Source organism: Artibeus jamaicensis, unplaced genomic scaffold, assembly GCF_021234435.1.
Source record: "Artibeus jamaicensis isolate MK-2021 breed Jamaican fruit bat unplaced genomic scaffold, CSHL_Jam_final contig_797, whole genome shotgun sequence".
Classification (NCBI taxonomy): domain Eukaryota; kingdom Metazoa; phylum Chordata; class Mammalia; order Chiroptera; family Phyllostomidae; genus Artibeus; species Artibeus jamaicensis.
Window position 1 is genome coordinate 27,824,469 of NW_026521977.1, and position 17,555 is coordinate 27,842,023.

Sequence of the window (17,555 nt, forward strand, 5' to 3'; positions counted from 1 at the left end):
GGCTCTACTCACAAGCCATCAGGCTTGAGACTGCCACTCCTCAGACTCAAATGCCAAACTGCTCAGTGCAGATGAAAGTATTGCTTTCTGGATAAAAGTAGATTAGGAATCACAATAACCTGGGTAGAGTCTACTTATGATATTGAGCAAGTCACTCACCTCAAAGTTTACTTGTCTGTAAAATGAGAATGACAACAGTTTTCACTGAGGTTTTTTGAATGAATGCAGCTCGCCTACGTTGAGAATAGTAAATGAGACATTATATATAAGATTATCACATTGTTTGGCATATACAATTTGCTTAATCAATAGAGGGTGTAGTAGAATGGTGTAGATGATGTAATTGGTTGCGGTAGATGATGACGACGATGTTGATGACATGGTGCTGTGGGATTGCCAAGATTGTCACTTCTGTAGGTCACTGTCTGGAGTCACAGCAACCCTCCCCGCCAACCCCCAAGCTCAGGCAGCTTCTTCCTGCGGCAGGCCTTGAACAGGACGCACATAAGAGATCTGCTGTCTCTCGAGACACGGTCCGTGCCCAGATCTCCGCGGAGAACTCCAGCCAGCATCACCCAACCTGCTCACCAACAGCTCCTGTTAGGCGACACATGGTGGGAACGTGACGGGGCGGAGCCGGACTCTGCTCCGCAGGTCCAATCACCCGGCGGGAGGGTACAAGCCAATGGGAGAGGTGCATCAGAGCTTTAGGGGCGGGGCCGAGGAGAAGAACGACAGCGTCATAGGTCACTGAGGGCGGGGCGGGGCCCACGGCGCTAACAGGGGCGGAGCGGCAGTGACCAGAGCAGTCTGGTCGGTGATGGCGGCGACTGCGGGTACGGCAGCGGCAGCAGCTCCGGCTCCGGCATCTGGGGCTGGCACGGATGGCGCCTCCTCAGTGCATTGGTTCCGCAAGGGACTTCGGCTCCACGACAACCCAGCGCTGCTGGCGGCAGTACGCGGAGCGCGCTGTGTGCGCTGCGTTTACATCCTCGACCCTTGGTTCGCGGCCTCCTCTTCGGTCGGGATCAACCGATGGAGGTGAGGGGCCCCTGGGCGGGGTCTCGCGCTTGGTGGTGGGGATCGGGGGACGCAGCCTGGCCTCTGAGGCTCCCGGCAAAGAGCCCCCCCCCAACCCCGCGCCACGCCAACCAAAGGGGGCTGTCCTGCTTCCCAGTCCCCACGGCCGGAAGACCCTGGCCTGTGGAAGGTGGAGCAAGGAGACCGATCCGGGTCTCCAGGGGAGAATCAAGGACCAAGGAAGCAATTAGTCATCAAGCCCATGGCCTAGGTGGCCCGGGGCTCGACCTCTGACAAAGTGTTTCAGCACTAAGTGTTAATTCACTTTGGCCCTCAAGCATTCCTGTGGGACAGAGATTACGGTCCCCATTGTACAGATGAGACTCTTAAGCCCAGGAGACACAAAGTTGACCTGCTCAAGGTCTCATCGCCAGTGAATGGCAGAACAGAGACTTCTGGTCTAGGGCTCTGAGGGGTGTGCTGAGGGCGGAGAGGAAAGGCGATATCATGGTGTTAGGGTAGGGTCAGGTTTCTGAATCTATTCCACAGAGATGATTGCATTCTTTAAGTAGGGAGTGCTTTGCTGGAGTCCCGAAGGTAATTTCTAAGCCTCTGGTTTGTTTGAAACTGTCCTTTCACCCTTCCTGGCTTCCCTCCCCCAAGACTGTCCTGCCTCTGAAGGTTTTTAGGACTCTGGCTTAGCCTTAAATAAGGCCAGTGCTGGTCTCCCCTTTATTATAGACAAATACCTTAAGGGCGTGTTCAGTTGGTGGCACAGTGTGTCCTGAGCTAGAGAGCAGTACTGAACCCATTTAGGAGAATTACCTTAGCAGCTATGAGCTTGCTAAAAGAACAGAAAAAAAGGAACCAAAGTGTCACTTCCACAACTCTGCATGAGACTGATTTTAAAGGACAGTTGAGCCACTATAGATTAGACTTTTATTAACTGATGTGCTAAGATTAGGGAGCAGAAAAGCTGTGATGTCAAGGGCCCCTCTTTGATGACTCCTGGAAGACGGAGTCCAGAGGATCATGGGAAAGGAGTAATGGATAGGTAGTTGATTATTTTCTCCATAACAGGTCTTGAAAACCAAGGAATTTTTAGACATCGTGTCCCCATCTCTCTTTAAAATTCCCCTCAGTAGCCATCTGGCTTGTTTGCGTGTTCTGGGTGATGTTTGCTTGTGGCCTTGTTGCACTGATGGGCAAGGTTTTCCCAGGATACGGTGGCTCCCAGCACATTCTTTCCTCTCCCAGGTGTGTGGCCTTCCAGGAGAGGAAGTGCTCCTCTCAGTAGGTCTATGAAATGCCCCCTCCTGCCCATTTGTATAGAGGGAATGACTAAACATAGCCCTGTGGAGAGCCTGCCCACAGTTTCCAGGCTGCTCTATTGCTCTGCCTCTGCTCCAGTTTCCACAGATAGGAGCTTGGGTTTGATATACATCTTCAAATGACCACTGCTAGCTACCGTGGATATTAAACCAAGCCTTAGACTTTGCCTCTCTATTTATGGCAGTGTGCCAGTCAGCAGAGGCAGTGGAATCCGCACCTGCTTGTTACATTGTCACGAAGGAGTTTCTTCTTTTATGGGGTTGTGGAAGCTGTTGGCTGGGACTGCCTCCCCCTTTGTGAAAGTACAGATAGAAAATCAACAACAAAAACTGTTGTTGCTTAAACTCAGATTTGCTAGGAACAAGGTGTTTATGGATTTTTGTGGGTCACCCTTTTGTGGTTGTGCTTTCCAGCGAGTGAAAAGAGAAAGGGAACGTGACAGCTCATGCCTGAGTCAAATCCTGAAGAGGATTTGGAAGGATGGCCGTAGAAGAATGCAGATTTTAACTGAGCAATTATTTAGTGAGTACCAGGCACTGCTCCAGTTGCTGCTAGGAACCCAGCAGTGAATGGGCAGTTATGACCTTCAGAGCTCCGGAGTCCACGTTGTAACGGAGGAAGACAGCTAAACAACCATATTTTAGTAGAACTAAATGTCATGAAATAAAGAAAAATAGGGGGACAGACTAGAGCAGTGATTCTCAATCTTGCTGCACATGGAAATCACTGAAGGATCTTTAAAAGATGCCTGGGCTCCCTTTTCCCCCAAGTCTGATTTAATTGTTCCTGGATTATGGCCTGGGCATTAGGGTTTTTAAAGCTGCTGTGTGCAGCAAAGTCCGAGGAGCACTGGACTAGCGAACCACAGACCTGAAACCGCCAGCTTGGGAATGTGTCACCGTGCATTGGCAGGAAGTCTAATTAGTTTTGGCATTCGGAAGAAACAGGTGAAATAATACAAAATAAGTCGAATATGATAACTGCTTCTGGGCCTGGAAACGCTGCTACCACCCCCACCATGCTCTCAGTTCCCAGGGTCAGATCCAGGGCAGAGCTGCAGACCGTTCTGTGCACCCGGTGGGGGGTTGGGCGCCAGATGGAGCCAGCAGTACCTCTGCGTGACTGCAGTTGTGTGTAATCTTCCGGTGGCTGCTTCTGGATCTGGGAGTGATCTGGGAGAACTGCGCTGCAGCATAACATCCTAGCTCTGCAGATACTTCAGCTACTGCCTCTGTGAAGCCTCCCTAGAAGGAGTGGGCCCTGAGCCATCTGCAGGAGGTGGGGGGAAGCGCAATCTGTGATTTCTATTATCTTCCCGCACTTCCTACACTGCCTCCCGCACAGTGTTGTTCTGCAGATGAATCAGATTCGAATAACCATGAATGGCACTTTCAGAGAGTAAAAGAAGACAGAGGAAGACAATCAAGAAATACGTATATTTATTAGTATAGGAGAAGAGCTAGCACACCCCTGGCCTTGGTGCTAGTGGGAAATTTATGAGCTAATTGTAGCTACATGAGCCTCGGGACTTTTTTTTGTCAAGCAGTAGCTGGCTAAGCCCTTTGCTATTTTTCCCAGCCCCACCTTCCCCAAATATGCTGCCTCTGGAAGGAGGTACTATGTGATAAAAATGAAAAAATAGAGGGGGAGTAAACAGCTTCCAGATTTAAAGATGGGTACTCAAAATAGGCCCTCGCAGTTTTTCCTTACCTTTCTCTCCCTACTGCACCTTAGGTAGATGTGTTAGTGACTGTTCACTTCACCCTTTATTTATTGGACTGGCCAGAAAGTTCCTTTGGTTTTTTCCCATAGGATGGCCCTAGTAGCACTTAGTTGCCTTTAACTTCATTCAGTACGGTTTTGTTAGATTGTATTGTGTCAGCTGTCCTATCAGCACAGCATTAAAAAAAATCAAAATTGGTTAATTTTTGTGTAGCCATTTTAATATTGAAGATGGAAGAAAATATGCAACATTCTTGACATATTATGCTTTATTTCACTAAAGATAAAATACAACTGGAACACAACAATAAGATTTGTGCAATGTATAGAAAAGGTACTGTGACTTATCGAATGTGTCAGAAGTGGTTTGTGAAGTTTCGTACTAGAGATCTCTCACTGGGTGATGCTCCGTGGCTGGGTAGACCAGTTGAAGCTGATAGTGATCTAATCGAAACATTAATTGAAAACAGTCAATATTACACCACATGGGAGATAGCTGACAAACTCAAAATATCCAAATCAGTGAAGTTGTTGGTGAAAATGGAAAATGTTACATTTTAGGGGGAAAAAAATACGGACTTTTTGGCCAACCCAGTAAATCATTTTCTCCCTGGCTCTCTGTTGCATCTGCATCCAGGAGCTTCTGGGTCAGATGGAGTTGGTAGAAATAAAACATCAGCACACATTGCTCAGAATTAGTAAGTGAGGTAAACTGCAAATTTCCCAGAATGCCTGGTGAGAACAAGCGCGTCTCTCTCCCCAGGGCTGGGAGCTAACACTGTTGGGCTGTCAGCGGCGTGGGTGGTTCTTTCTGGAACTCAGTCAGCTAGAAGGGGATTGAGAGCCATAGTCCACTTGTGGAGAAATTTGATTTTCCCCGAGCTGTTCACACTGGCACCAAGCTTGTCGCTTTACTGCCTTGCTGCTCAGGAAGTACTTCCATTTGTCCAAAAGAAATGAGAACGTTCATCTTCATCTTTCACTTGGAAATCAGGAAAGAATAAATGTATTTTTGTCTGGGTGATAACTTAGAGGTCAGTCTCTGCTATAGGTTTGGGTTATCATCATTTTCCAGAGGGGTTAATAAGCTCTCTTCCTTAGGAGCAATTAATTTCTATTAATATTCGATGTAGCCAGACCCAGTGAGCCTATAATATCAGCATCATAGTTAGGTAACCTTGGCTTGAAGCAGAGAAACTTGATCAGGGGTGATCTGGACCCACAGTGAATTCACTATCACCCTCCTCCCTCCTGTTAACCAATGGGATATCCCTCAGCACAGAATCTGCCTTCTCCAGAAAAGGCCTTCCCTAACCGTGTCTCATTCTCAACCAGAGGATCTGCCTGCCTTATCTGTAGGGCTAGCCCATGGAGTGGTGAATTCCAGAGTCCTTTCTATATTTTTGGAAACCCCGTTTTGGTTTTCTCCAGTGCTGTCTGCCTCTGGCTCCAGAGCACTTACGTAATGTAACTCAGTTGCACTTGTTGGCTGATCCAAACGGTAAGCTTTAACGGCTCACTGGGGGCCCTCTGCTCTGAATTTTGGCCATGTGAGCTTAGCTTGGAGCTGCTGAGGGTGAGCTACCAGCCCCGATCACCACCGTCTCCAATGCCCGGGCCAGTTTTCTGTAGGGCACCCCCTCACCGAAATAGAAACTGGTCACGTGGAGAGAAGGGCTCTACGGAAGCCCAAAGGGCCCAAGCTTCAGCGCTCACCTGCCGCCATGACTGTCCAGTGGCAGCACTGCCCCAGGTGCCTTTGGTGTTGTGCAAAGCTGTCACCTGACAGGCCTTGAAGGTGGTGCTGTGGCAGCGGCTTCTCTTTCTCTGGCCCCCTGAAGGCTGGGGCTCCTAGGGTCCTGTCACCTCCCGGGGAGGCGATCCCGAGGCCTCCCTCTCTGGAGGAGCCCCACAGCGCTTGATGAAAGGGGAAAATTGGAAATAACCACATTTCTGAAGGCCAGTGAGGAGGCAGAAACCAGGATCTCAGAGAGCAAGTGTATAGAAACAAATTAGAAGCAAAGAAAGGCAACTTACAAACAGAGCTAGAAGTGAAGTTCTGTTTCCTAGAACAGTGCTTCTGAAACTTGAATGTATAAAGAAGTCACAAGGGGATCTTGCTAAAATGCAAATTCTGGTTCTGGGGTGGACCTTGAGATTCCACATTTTGACAAGCTTCTGGGAGGGTCACAGCTCTTGATCCTCAGAAGAGCAAGGGTCTGGCAGCGAAGGTGCTCCCTGAGCACTGGGCAGCACAGCATCAGTGCTCAGGCAGTGAGCCCTGGTCACCAGACAGTGGGGCCTGCTGGGGAAGATGTAGATACTGTCCTGGCTAGGCAGCTCGGTTGGTTGGAGCATCGTCCAGTACACCAAGAGGTTGGGGTTTGATTCCCGGTTGGGGCACATGCCTAGGTTTCAGCTTCTCTCCCTGTTTGGTGTATGTATGGGAGGCAACCAGTTGATGTTTCTCACATCTATGTTTCTCTCTCTTCCCCTTCTTCTCTCTCTCTCTAAAATCAATAAACATTTTTTAATTAAAAAGTAAAAAATGTAGATGCTGACCCACACTGCCTGGGTTTGAAATCTGGCCATTAGGTGATGTTGGTGCCTCAGTCTGCTCATCTGTAATATGGAAATAACAGTAGCATGTGTCAAACGGATGTTTTGAATTAATGAGGCTGTGTATGTAAAACAAGTAGGAGAGTGCCTCAATTATCGGAAGTGCTCATTAAATGTTCATTGTTGCCGTTATTATTGTCATTTGGCTGCTGCGCTCAGAGTTTGGCCTTCTGACATCACTTGTCAAAGAAGCAAAGGCTCTCATGGAGTTAGCTGTGCCTAAGAGATGGTGCAAGGGGTCTCTCCTTTTCGCACAGGGAAATCAAGTTCTGTAGAGGCCAGCTGGAAGCTAGCTTTCAGATGTGTGTGTCAGCCTATTTACAGCTTCAAATGAGGTACTGTGCGGCCTGGTGGACTGTGAAGGGAGAGGCCCTGACGTGCACAGCAAGGACATTCCTGGGAGCTGCAGATGGAGGCCCCTCTGTCCTGGGGTTGTGCAGTTGGTCACCAGTTATCTCTAGGCGTTCTGTATGGCCGGGCCTGGGTTTCAGGTGGCGTGAAGCTTTTTACAAGGTTCTTTCTTACCCTGCTCCCCAGAGGAGCGGTGAGGTTTGGGAGGAGGCCAGCACTAGTACAAGTGCGTCACTGGCCTCTCAGCTTTCCTTTTCTGAGGGCGTCAGCTTTTCAAAACCAGAAATTCACAGAGGCGGAGCTTTTGGTTTGCTTAACATACCGTTCAGATGCTCATTCCCTCCCGCCTAACCCCTTGAAGTCAGTCTCCTATCCCGACCATCCCCTTGGAGAGTCCTTGCAGCTTTGGGCTGGGACTCAGCTTGCGCTGGAATGTGGGTCTGTGGCATTCACGCAGTGGGCGTGCCGTGCTGCTGACGTCAGAGGCAGCTGCGGGGGCTGGTTCTAGTTGGCAGCCTCAGAAGAGTCGCTGCTTCCCTACGCCTCCCAGTCAAGGAGTGTGATGTGCCAGGAGGAGGCCCAGGGTTTCACAGTAAAGGCGCTCAAAATAAAGTCTGGTGATTCCCATTGTTGACGGAGATGGGTGGAGATGCTAAGGGGAGAGAGGAGGGACCTGGCCTGGCAGGCTTACTTAGCTCCTGAGGAAGGTCAGAGTGGCGGTGGGTGACCCAGAGTCAGGTCTGTGTCTGCCAGGGAGAGGAACTCCCAAACCACGAGGGCCTGTGGAATCTCAGCCCCTCGAGCCATGGTGAGCACGCCCGTGAGAGGCCTTGGAAATGGGGAAAAGAGGAGAAAGTGTCTGACCCGGGGTTCTTATCCTAGCTTCATCACTTAATTAATAAATGTGACCTTAGGCAAATTAATTGTCCTTTCTGTGCCTCATTTTCCTCATCTATAAAGTGAGGATAATTTTTCCCTTCAAAATGTGTTGAGTCCTGGCTGGTGTAGCTCAGTGGACTGAGTACTGGCCTGTGAACCAAAGGGTCACTGGTTCAGTTCACAGTCAGAGCACGTGCCTGGGTGGAGGCCAGGTCCCCAGTTGGGGGTGTACAGGTTGCAGCTGATCCATGTCTCTCTCTCTCTTTCTCTTTCTCCCTCCCTCCCCCCCTCTCTAAAATAAATAAATAAATACAATCTTTTAAAAAATGTGTTGAGAGCCCTGCCCTGTGTGGCTCAGCTGGTTGGGCGTCACCCTGCAAAGCACTGGGTCACTGCTTTGATTCCCAGTTGGGACACATGCCCAGGTTTCGGGTTCCATCCCTGGCCCGGCCGTCAGAAAGGCAACTGATCGATGCTTCTCTCCCTCTTTTTCTCTCCCTCCCCGTCTCTAAAAAATAAATAAATGAAACCTTTTTAAAAATGTGTTGAGAGAATTAAAAAGAAAACACCCCTAAGATGCAAAGCAGATACAGAATAACACTGGTAACATAGGGCGCCCCTGGGAAGGGGGATTAAATTGCCAGGGACACAGGGAGAAGAGACTTTCTACTTTGTACTCTTCTGTGACTTGAGTTTTGAACTACCTATTTAAAATGTTAATTTTATTTAATTTAAAAATAAAACACATACCATAAAATGTATTGATGGAATTTCTCAGAATGGTGATTATACCTAGCTAAACAGCTAATAAGATTTTGTTATATAAAATAAATTTTTAAAGATTTTTATTTTACTTTTTAGAGATAGAGGAAGGGAGGTAGAAAGGGAGAGAGAAACATAAATGTGCAAGAGATACACTGATCGGCTGCCTCTCTCATGCCCCCAACCAGGGACCCAGTCCCACAACCCAGGCATGTGCCCTGACTGGGAATCAAACTGGCAGCCTTCTGGTTCACAGGCTAGCGCTCAATCCACCGAGCCACACCATCCTGGGCTAAAATAAAAATTTTAAACCAGTGAAGGCATTCAGCAAATGTTCGCTTCCTTTCCCTTTCCCATGATGATCGAGCTCTCAGGCCAGGTCACATAAGTACTTGGAGTCCCCACTACCCCAACCCCAACCACCACCCCGATGGCGTGGGAGGGTATCCTACAGAAAAGCACCTTCTAAGGCCTTCTCCTTCTTGGCATGAGAACCTGGTGGCCAGAGCCCTGGAGAGGCCTGGAGAATGAGCCACCTACCACACAAAGCCCTGGGGAGTGGGGACCCCTCCCAGGCGGTGGGGCTGTGGCAGTGGACATACAGGCAGCCGGAGCACGACTGCAGGACGGCAAGGCACCTGCTGCACAAGGGGAGGCAGGATTTTCCAGGACTGCTGCGGTCTCTGCCGATGGGGCCTCAGGCTTCCATACCACACTGTCACGCTTGTTCTTCGGACGGCTTTCTCATCTGTCCTCCCTTGATTCTGATATCAACCTGAAATGGGTGGATATTCACACATAGAGCCGGACGCTGAGAAGGAGGAAGTGACTTGCTTCTGATCACAGAGAAACAGTAGTGGAGCAGCTCACATTTAACCCACGTTTATCTGTATGCCAGGCACTGTACAAAATGTCTTTCCTGCATTATTTGATTTTTCTTTCTTAGCAATTCTGTAGTTGATGTTAGATAAGTGCTAACATCAGTTCCACATTACAGATTAGGAAAAAAGCTAAAGAGGTTAACTTACTGCCTAAGGCCATGCGGCTAGTAAGGGGTGAAACCCGGGTTTCAACTGGTCCCCGACCGCATCACACCTGGCCTAGACCCTAGGCCTCTCCTTGTTTGACGTAAACAGCGGGCCGGCTTCTCCCTGCTTCCTGAGGGAAGGGAGCGGCTCCGCTCGGTGCTGCCACTAACTAAGCCTCTGTGGGCTCCGCAGGTTCCTACTTCAGTCTCTGGAAGATCTGGACACGAGTTTAAGGAAACTGAACTCCCGCCTGTTTGTAGTCCGGGGACAGCCAGCTGACGTGTTCCCAAGGCTATTCAAGGTAAGTGTGCAGGGTCTGAGAGAGGACCCCGAGATTCTGCTCCCCAGGGTTCCCCCGCAGACTGAGAGCGATGACGTTCTGACCAGGGACCTGGAAACAGCCAGGGCCGGGCTGACCACCGCAGCTGGGGAAGTCGGGAGCAAACGCTGCCTGGTGAGCTCACCGGCAGACTGACGCTGGGCTGAGGAAGAGATTCTGTGAAACCAGAATGTCTGCTGGGAGTTCCCGGCTCAGCCCAGACATGGATGTGGCAGATTGTTCCACCCTGGATACTTCCTTAGATGTTCCTTGGCTCAAACCAGTCAGATTTATTCGGGCTCTTCCCACTCCAAGAGTTTGAGGGCGAGGTTTCCTGCTCAGTAAATGACGTTTCCTGCCTTTCTTTGCTCTGCTAATTGCGAGGGGGCGAGCCAGCCTTTGGTGCAGGAGAACCATACTGAAGGAGAAGGTTGAGGAAGGCTTCTTGGAGAAGGTGTCATGCAGTAGCAGTCTGATTGTCATCGACAGGGTAATGAGTAGTTAACATGTAATGTAAGTGACCGGCTAAGCCTGGTGCTTGTTGCGTCATAGCAAGGGCCCCGAGTGTTTAGTGCCGTTGTCCTTGGGCAGGGGATGGTCAGCCCTGCTCAGGACCCACACCCGGGCAGGGCTGAGTCCAGACCAGACCAGCCTGTGCATGGCCAGGACACCTGCCCCGGAGGGTTCAGAGTTTGAAAGGACCATGACCAGGGACTTTGGCTGGAATATGGTTTTCTTTTTGCTAGTTGCATGCTCTAGAGTTTTGGGGGGGGTTAACTGTACACCCTTTTACAGGGTAGCTTTCTTTCAACATTGCTAGGAAATCTAGAAATTTCTATTAGAAGAATCTTAATACTTAGAAAAGAATCCCCTCCCCCCCTTTTTTAACGTGTGTCCCCTCCGGTTTGATTGCTGTGACCTCTGGACTCAGGATTATTCTGCCTTCCCCGACTCTGAGAGCTGGAGCCTATTAGCTCTGTTTGCTATTGGCCTCGGGACTGTTGCTGTGGAAACCATTAGGACACTTCACATAGTACAAGTCTGCCAAGGAAACTAGGCCAGAAGTTTGCAGGGCCCTGAGGAGCTCTGGGAAAGGCTTGCTGAGCAGGGGGGAGGTGGCAGTCCTTTTCACCTCTGTCTCCACCAGTGAGTCAGTGCCCCTGTCTGGGATGGGGGCTCCCCTGAGAACATTGTATTGATAGCCTCCTGCTGCATCTTGCTCCGTCAAGGACACAGCAAGTACACAGGGCTACCCATGTCTCTCCCGACTCCACAGAGAGACCACCAGCCTCAGACTCCTCACTAGAAGCCCTGCCCCCCCAGACCTTGTGACCGCCCCAGGCTATTTACTGTCCAGTGCAACTCCTTGTCCCTGCCTTCTTCTGGCAGGTCTCCAAACTGCTCTGTCCCCTTCTGGGAAGGAGCCGAGGTCCCAGCTTCCCCTCCTACCCAAGCAGTGCTCAGCATAATAGGCTCTCTCTCCACAGGAATGGGGGGTGACCCGCCTGACCTTTGAATATGACTCCGAACCCTTTGGGAAAGAACGGGATGCTGCCATCATGAAGATGGCCAAGGAGGCTGGTGTGGAGGTGGTCACTGAGAACTCGCACACTCTCTATGACCTGGACAAGTAAGCCCTGGGGTACAGGGGTCGGGTGACCAATGGTGGGAGTTGGTGCTTTGGGACCCTGCTGAATAGACCTCGGAGGTTTAGCAATAGGACTACCTGGCACATGAGGTATGGAATTTTCTAGAAGCTGGAGGAGAATGGACCTGAGTTGGGCTTGTAAAACGAGTCTCAGAGAGCTTTACCTGATCTGGGTGCAAAGAGGCTCATTGGGCCTAATGGATGGAAGCAGAGAGCAGCCCCATGGAAGGTCTTTGCAGATCTGCTCCTCGTGTGCTCCGGTCCCGTCCACACCTCGCACTCCCACTCCCGTCCTGCTCCCAAAAGGCTGCCCTCTGACCTCAGTGAACCCCTAATGTGGCCCCTCCCAAAGGATCTCTCTTCTCAAAGGCCCCATGTCTGTACCTAATATGCATTCCCTGGGCTCCCCTGGCTACTGGGTCTCCAGGCCATGCATTTATATGTTGCTCAGGAGGCCCTAGAGGTCCCTCAGGGAGCTGACAACTGCAGGGCAGCCTCCCTCTCTGGGGGCAGGCCTCCATGCTCTCAGAGATTCCGGGCAGAAACCCTTTCCTCCCCTCCCCTGGCAGAGCCTTTATCCTGCTGCTGCTGTTGCTGCCAAGCCGGCAGCCAGCACTTCTCCCCACCCAACTCTCCCCAACCCAGCAGCGGCTGCTGCCGAGAGAAGCCGGGTCACACAGCTCTGCATGTGAGCTGGGCTCTCAGGAGGCAACGTGGGGTGTGGAACTCCTCCTCCTGCCACGTGCCAGTGCTGGAGGAGGAGCAGGGAGGCACTGCAGGGGTGGCAGCCAACATCACAACTCCCCTAGTGGAGGACAGAGAGAGGTGAACTGAGAAATGAACTCACCCAGCCAGCCGGTTTGCGTAAGCTGCTTCTGGGCCAACACCAGCCCCAGGACTCTGGCTCTAGCCCACCCCAGTCCATCCTTATATAAACAGCCTCTATTCTCCACACTCTCCTGTATTTTTTCTTACCTGAGTGCAGCTGTTTCCCTTATTCATGAAAAAATACTTTGTAAACTGCAAAATACCCTTTCAATATTAGTCGTTGCTATTAATAACTCTGGCCCCAGTCTCTGATTTAGGGAGGAGAGGCTATTCTTCACCTCTTTGTTCTAGGGAATAGGGGCCAAGAAGGGAATGATTGTCCCACAAAGGAAGAGTTTGCAGCCCCAATAAAAACAAAGGTGGGGGAGAGAAGAAGGTCCTCAGGGACCCCCCCTGGCTGGGGCAGCCATGCCGAGCCCCAGAAGGCTAGTGGGAGTTTCCGTGATTAGAGAGATCTGGTCGGTCTCTGCCTTTAGGCAGTGCCCCGTGGACACCAGGGAGCGGGGAACTGAGCCCCAGACCTGGCCCCACCTTGCTCCATTACCTGAGGCACCTGCTCCAGCTCTCCGGGCTTCATTTTCCCTCTCGGCAAAGTGGAGGTGTAGCTTCTCTTGCCTCTCTTGTCACCTAGGAGTGGAGCCTGTGAACAGATAGGAAAGGCACCCTCCAAGCCTTCAAAGTCTGGGCTCTTTAATGGGTGGGCTGGGACCTGAAATGAAGGGCCTTGTACATGACCTTAGCTATACTTTGGGATTCCCAGGATCATTGAGCTAAACGGACAGAAGCCACCCCTTACCTACAAGCGCTTTCAGGCCATCATCAGCCGCATGGAGCTGCCCAGGAAGCCCGTGGGCTCCGTGACCAGCCAGCAGATGGAGCGCTGCCCGGCCGAGATCCAGGAGAACCATGATGAGACTTACGGCGTGCCCTCCCTGGAGGAGCTGGGTGCGTACACACAGCCGGCACCTCCTCTTCTGTAAAACACCTTACTTGTTTTTTCCTTCCTTGTCAAAGTAATGCATGTTGTTATAGACAGTTTGGAAAGTACAGAGAAGTGAAAATGGAAATAACCATCATGCTACCCACCACTCAGAGATAACCACTGCTAATTTCAGAATTTGTCCTTCTCGTCTTTTTTCTGTTTGTACTCTTATATGTAATCTTATGTTTGTAGTTCATGCCTCTGTTTTTCTACTTCTCTCTCTCTCAAATGATGTAGGTATGGTCTGGTGCAGGCACCAGTGATATTTTCAATACCACTTGATATTTTCAATACCAACATAACGAATATGCCTCTGTTGAAGCAGGGGAGGTCTCTCAGGTTACGGCCTACACTCCTTCTCCCTTTCCTCCTCCTCCCCTGACCCCCATTTTTTGATCTGAACAAAGTTAGCTTTCTCACCTGAAAACCACAGTTGTTGCCAGCTAACCTGAAAAGGTGACCCGTCCAGGATTGCTCTCGTCTGCTTGGAAGGAAGGAGTGGCTAGGAGGGGTGGACAAGGGAAAGGAGAGGAAAAAGTCACAGTGGGAAGAGACCTAGAAAGCATGGGAATGTTACAGATTGTCTCAGGCCCAGTAGCACCAAGAACACTGCGGCTCAGTGCTTGCAAAGCTCAAGGAGCAGATCAGTGTGCCAAGACTTGCTGAGCCAGCATGGGAACGGCCTGACCTCCAGCCCTGTGACCTGCTCCTCCTCTTGCAGGGTTCCCCACAGAAGGGCTTGGCCCAGCTGTTTGGCAAGGAGGAGAGACAGAAGCTCTGGCCCGCCTGGACAAGCACTTGGAACGGAAGGTATGACCCTCATTTCTGAGACCTAGAACTTCAGATGTTGGCACCCATGGAGTTTTGGGGGGGCGGGTGTGGGGTCAGGTTCACATCCCTTACTGCCTCTTAGCTCAAAGCGGTTGAAAGATAAAAACCTTCACCCTGAGCAGCACAGCTCAGTGGTTGGGCATCTTCCTGCAGAGCGGAAGGTCACACGCCTGGGCTGTGGGCCGGGTCCCTGGTTTTGGGCGTGCAAGAGGCAGCTGGTCGGTGCTTCTCTCACACATCCATGTTTCTCTCTGTCTCTTTTTTTCTCCCTCCCCATCTGTCTAAAAATACGCATAAGTAAAATCTTTAAAAAAAAAAAACAACTCTTGTTGGTAGCCATAGTGACAGCAGCAGTAACAGCAGCTACTATTCAGTGAGTGCTTACCTTCTCTGGTCACTGGGCTGAACATTTCTGGGTCAAGTACCTGCTTGCATTATTTTTTAAATCCTTTCAGCAGCCCTACAAGGTAGGTATTCAGCTCTGCATTTTGCAGATGAGGAAATTAAGGCTTAGAGAGGTTGCAAAACTTGCCTAGGGTCACATAGTTAGTAAGTAGTAGAGTAAGGTCTCATTCTATCTGAGTCTGACAATCTTAACATAGTTAGATTGCTCTTGCTCATCTGTGGGCACGTTCCCCTCACAAAGAGGTTATCTGACTAGTCAAGTCCATGAGATTAACTATTCTGTGTTTATGTGTCCTCCCACCTTTTGCTGGGTCCCCTCCAGGGCATGGATTCCCATTCACTTGGACCCAGAGAACAAATGGCCCACCTCCTAGTGAAGTGGGAATTGGCCCCACCACCCTGGGATTAGAGGAGCAGAAAAGGTTCTCATGACTGAGGGCAGTTGGCCTCTGGTTTCCTGCCCCCCCCCCCCAGGCTGGTTTACAGGCTTAGTTGATAAAGTCACAACTTGTTGTATTCCTGCTCAGAGCTGGGTGGGAACAAGGGAACCATGGAACCAGGAGCCATGGCAGGCCTACCAGGGAAGAATGCTTCCCAGTCCTGCAGGAGCTGAGGGCCCGGCCTCCCTGCAGCTCAGCAGCCTCGATGCCCCCATTTGGCTGAGCCGGGAGGGAACGGTTGTCTGTGTCCACATCAGCAGCTTTCCCCAGAGATTCTCCGTGTGTTTGAAGACAAAGGTGGGACAAAAGGGTGAGATGACAAGTGGGGTGGCAGAAGCAGAATAAGACTTAAAAGTGCAAAGACCCAGCTTATGGCCGTGTGGATTATCACCTTAAAGGCAGTTTGTGGAGGAATGCCCCTGAGCTCATCACGTCCTGGGCTCCCTTTCCACACAGGCCTGAACGGCCTCCTCTGTCTTGGGGCTTTATGTCAGGACTCTTTGTACTCAGGAGTGGCCAGAGGGCATGCCATGTCCTAGACACCTGGGGGAACAAGAGGTGCCTGATAGACAGGAGTTCCACCTCACTGCAGGGTGGCTTTTTAAAAAAGATTTTATTTATCTATCTTTAGAGGGCAAGGGAAGGAGAGAGGGAGAGAAATATCAATGTATGGTTTCCTCTCATGCATCCCCAGCTGGGAACTGGCCTGCAACCCAGGCATGTGCCCTGACTGGGAATCAGACCGTGATCCTTTGTTTCACAGGCCCAAGCTCAATCCACTGAGCTACACCAGCCAGGGCTCATCACAGGGGTTTATATTAACTTCTTCAAGCTTTGTGCAGTGGCAGTATTGTAGCCAATGAGATTTATCTGAGGTGCGATTATCACTAATTGAAAACTTAAGTTCTCCAAATCTGAAGTGAGCATCTACTCTTGTCAAGGTGATCTAGCTGTTGGCAGACTTCCCAGAAGACAAGCATGGAGCCTGTCTCCAGAAGCACAGTCTGTTGGGAATGACAGACATGAAGCAAGGAATTACAGTGTGCTGAGTGGTTCAGAGGGTTAAGGGAGCAAAGAACAAAAGGGTTATAATAATTAGTTCTTCTTGTTTGCAAGTTGGCTTTTAAAAAAGGAGTTTTTTCAAGTCACACAGCCAAGAGTCCTTCAGGCACAGCTGGATCAGGGTGTCCAAATAGTACTGCCAGGGATAAATTCTCTGTCTTTCAGCTCTACTTTGCTCTGTATTGTTTAATTCTCAAACAGGCTTTCCTTGACCAGTGGCAAAGGTGATCAACAGCAGCTTGTTTTCATTCTGCTCAGTAGCACCAGAAGAAAGTGTGTGCCTTTTCTCCAAAAGCTCCAGAAGAAGTCCTAGAGAGTGTTTTCATTGGCCTGGCTTGGGTCATGTGACTATTCCTGACTCAGTCACTCTGGCTGGGGAAGGGGTGCTTTCCAAGACAGGCAGACTGCAGGATCCTTATCACTATGCTGCTCAATAGTAGATAAGAACAAGCACCTCTCAGTGAAAGTAATCTATTACTAAATGAAAAAGGGATGATAGAATTAGAATACCACCATTTTGCAACCCCCAATGATGACACGTTATGCATTAATGACTTGGTTTTGCCATCAAGAGAGAAAATCAAGCATTATATTGTGTTTCCCCGTAGTCTTGCCAAAGAGATAACTCTGAGTCTAATCCAGTCCCCAGTGGCAGTCACCAGTTGGCAGGCAGCCACCGGGCGGGGCCGTGTGGCACTGCCCCTGACTGCAGTGAGTGTAGCCCTAGCTGGGAGTCAGGACCCGGCAAATGTCCGGGTTCCTCCACAGAAATACTGAAAGGGAGAGAAATGACAAGAAGTACCTATAATAAAAGAAACTCAAACAGCACATCAAAGTTTCTCAAATGGCCCAGGCTAGAGTGCTGCAAATGCACGTTTGGATGAAAAAAATAAAACACATAAAAATGCAAGGAATAACTGTGACAAAGCCCTCCCTTCGAAATTTGTGCCTCCAGACCCAGGTTCAGCTCCCTGCCGCCCAGAAAGCCAGTGATTCAAGCAGAAGTGGTTGGTGCGAGAGAAGTTAAATTATTCAGAGCTGGCAGCCTGGGAAGATGCAGACCATGTTGCAAAGACCATCTGTCCATCTCAGTGCAGGCAGGAGTTTTTATGAGCTGGGTTGGGGGAGGCAGGACAGACGAAACTGGAGGGAGGGATGGGGTGGGCTCCCTGTGGACAAGTCAGCTCCGACATTCGTCTCCCATCTCCAGCAGTGTTCTGGTTTTTTCCCTCATTTCCGTTTTATGGTTTTATGGTTGTACGTGAGCAAATCTGGAGCCAAAGTGCCCGAGGGCTGGAGTCTGCTTACTTTGAGATTAGCTCCTAGA

At 50.2% G+C, this 17,555-nt stretch overlaps 1 protein-coding gene and 1 pseudogene across 2 annotated transcripts in view; both read left to right on the forward strand.

Annotated features, from left to right (window-relative positions):
* Positions 1–811: 811 nt before the first annotated feature.
* The window catches only part of CRY2 (cryptochrome circadian regulator 2), a 33,259-nt gene continuing 16,515 nt past the window's right edge, over positions 812–17,555 (forward strand). For both annotated transcript variants that reach the window (XM_037166192.2, XM_037166193.2), the window contains exons 1-5: positions 812–1,041; positions 9,906–10,014; positions 11,520–11,662; positions 13,269–13,453; positions 14,212–14,300. In XM_037166192.2, coding sequence (XP_037022087.2) covers positions 821–1,041; positions 9,906–10,014; positions 11,520–11,662; positions 13,269–13,453; positions 14,212–14,300 — 747 coding nt within the window. In that variant the 5' untranslated portion in view covers positions 812–820. The remainder of the gene's footprint in view (positions 1,042–9,905; positions 10,015–11,519; positions 11,663–13,268; positions 13,454–14,211; positions 14,301–17,555) is intronic.
* LOC119064495 (uncharacterized) lies at positions 15,997–16,127 on the forward strand (annotated as a pseudogene).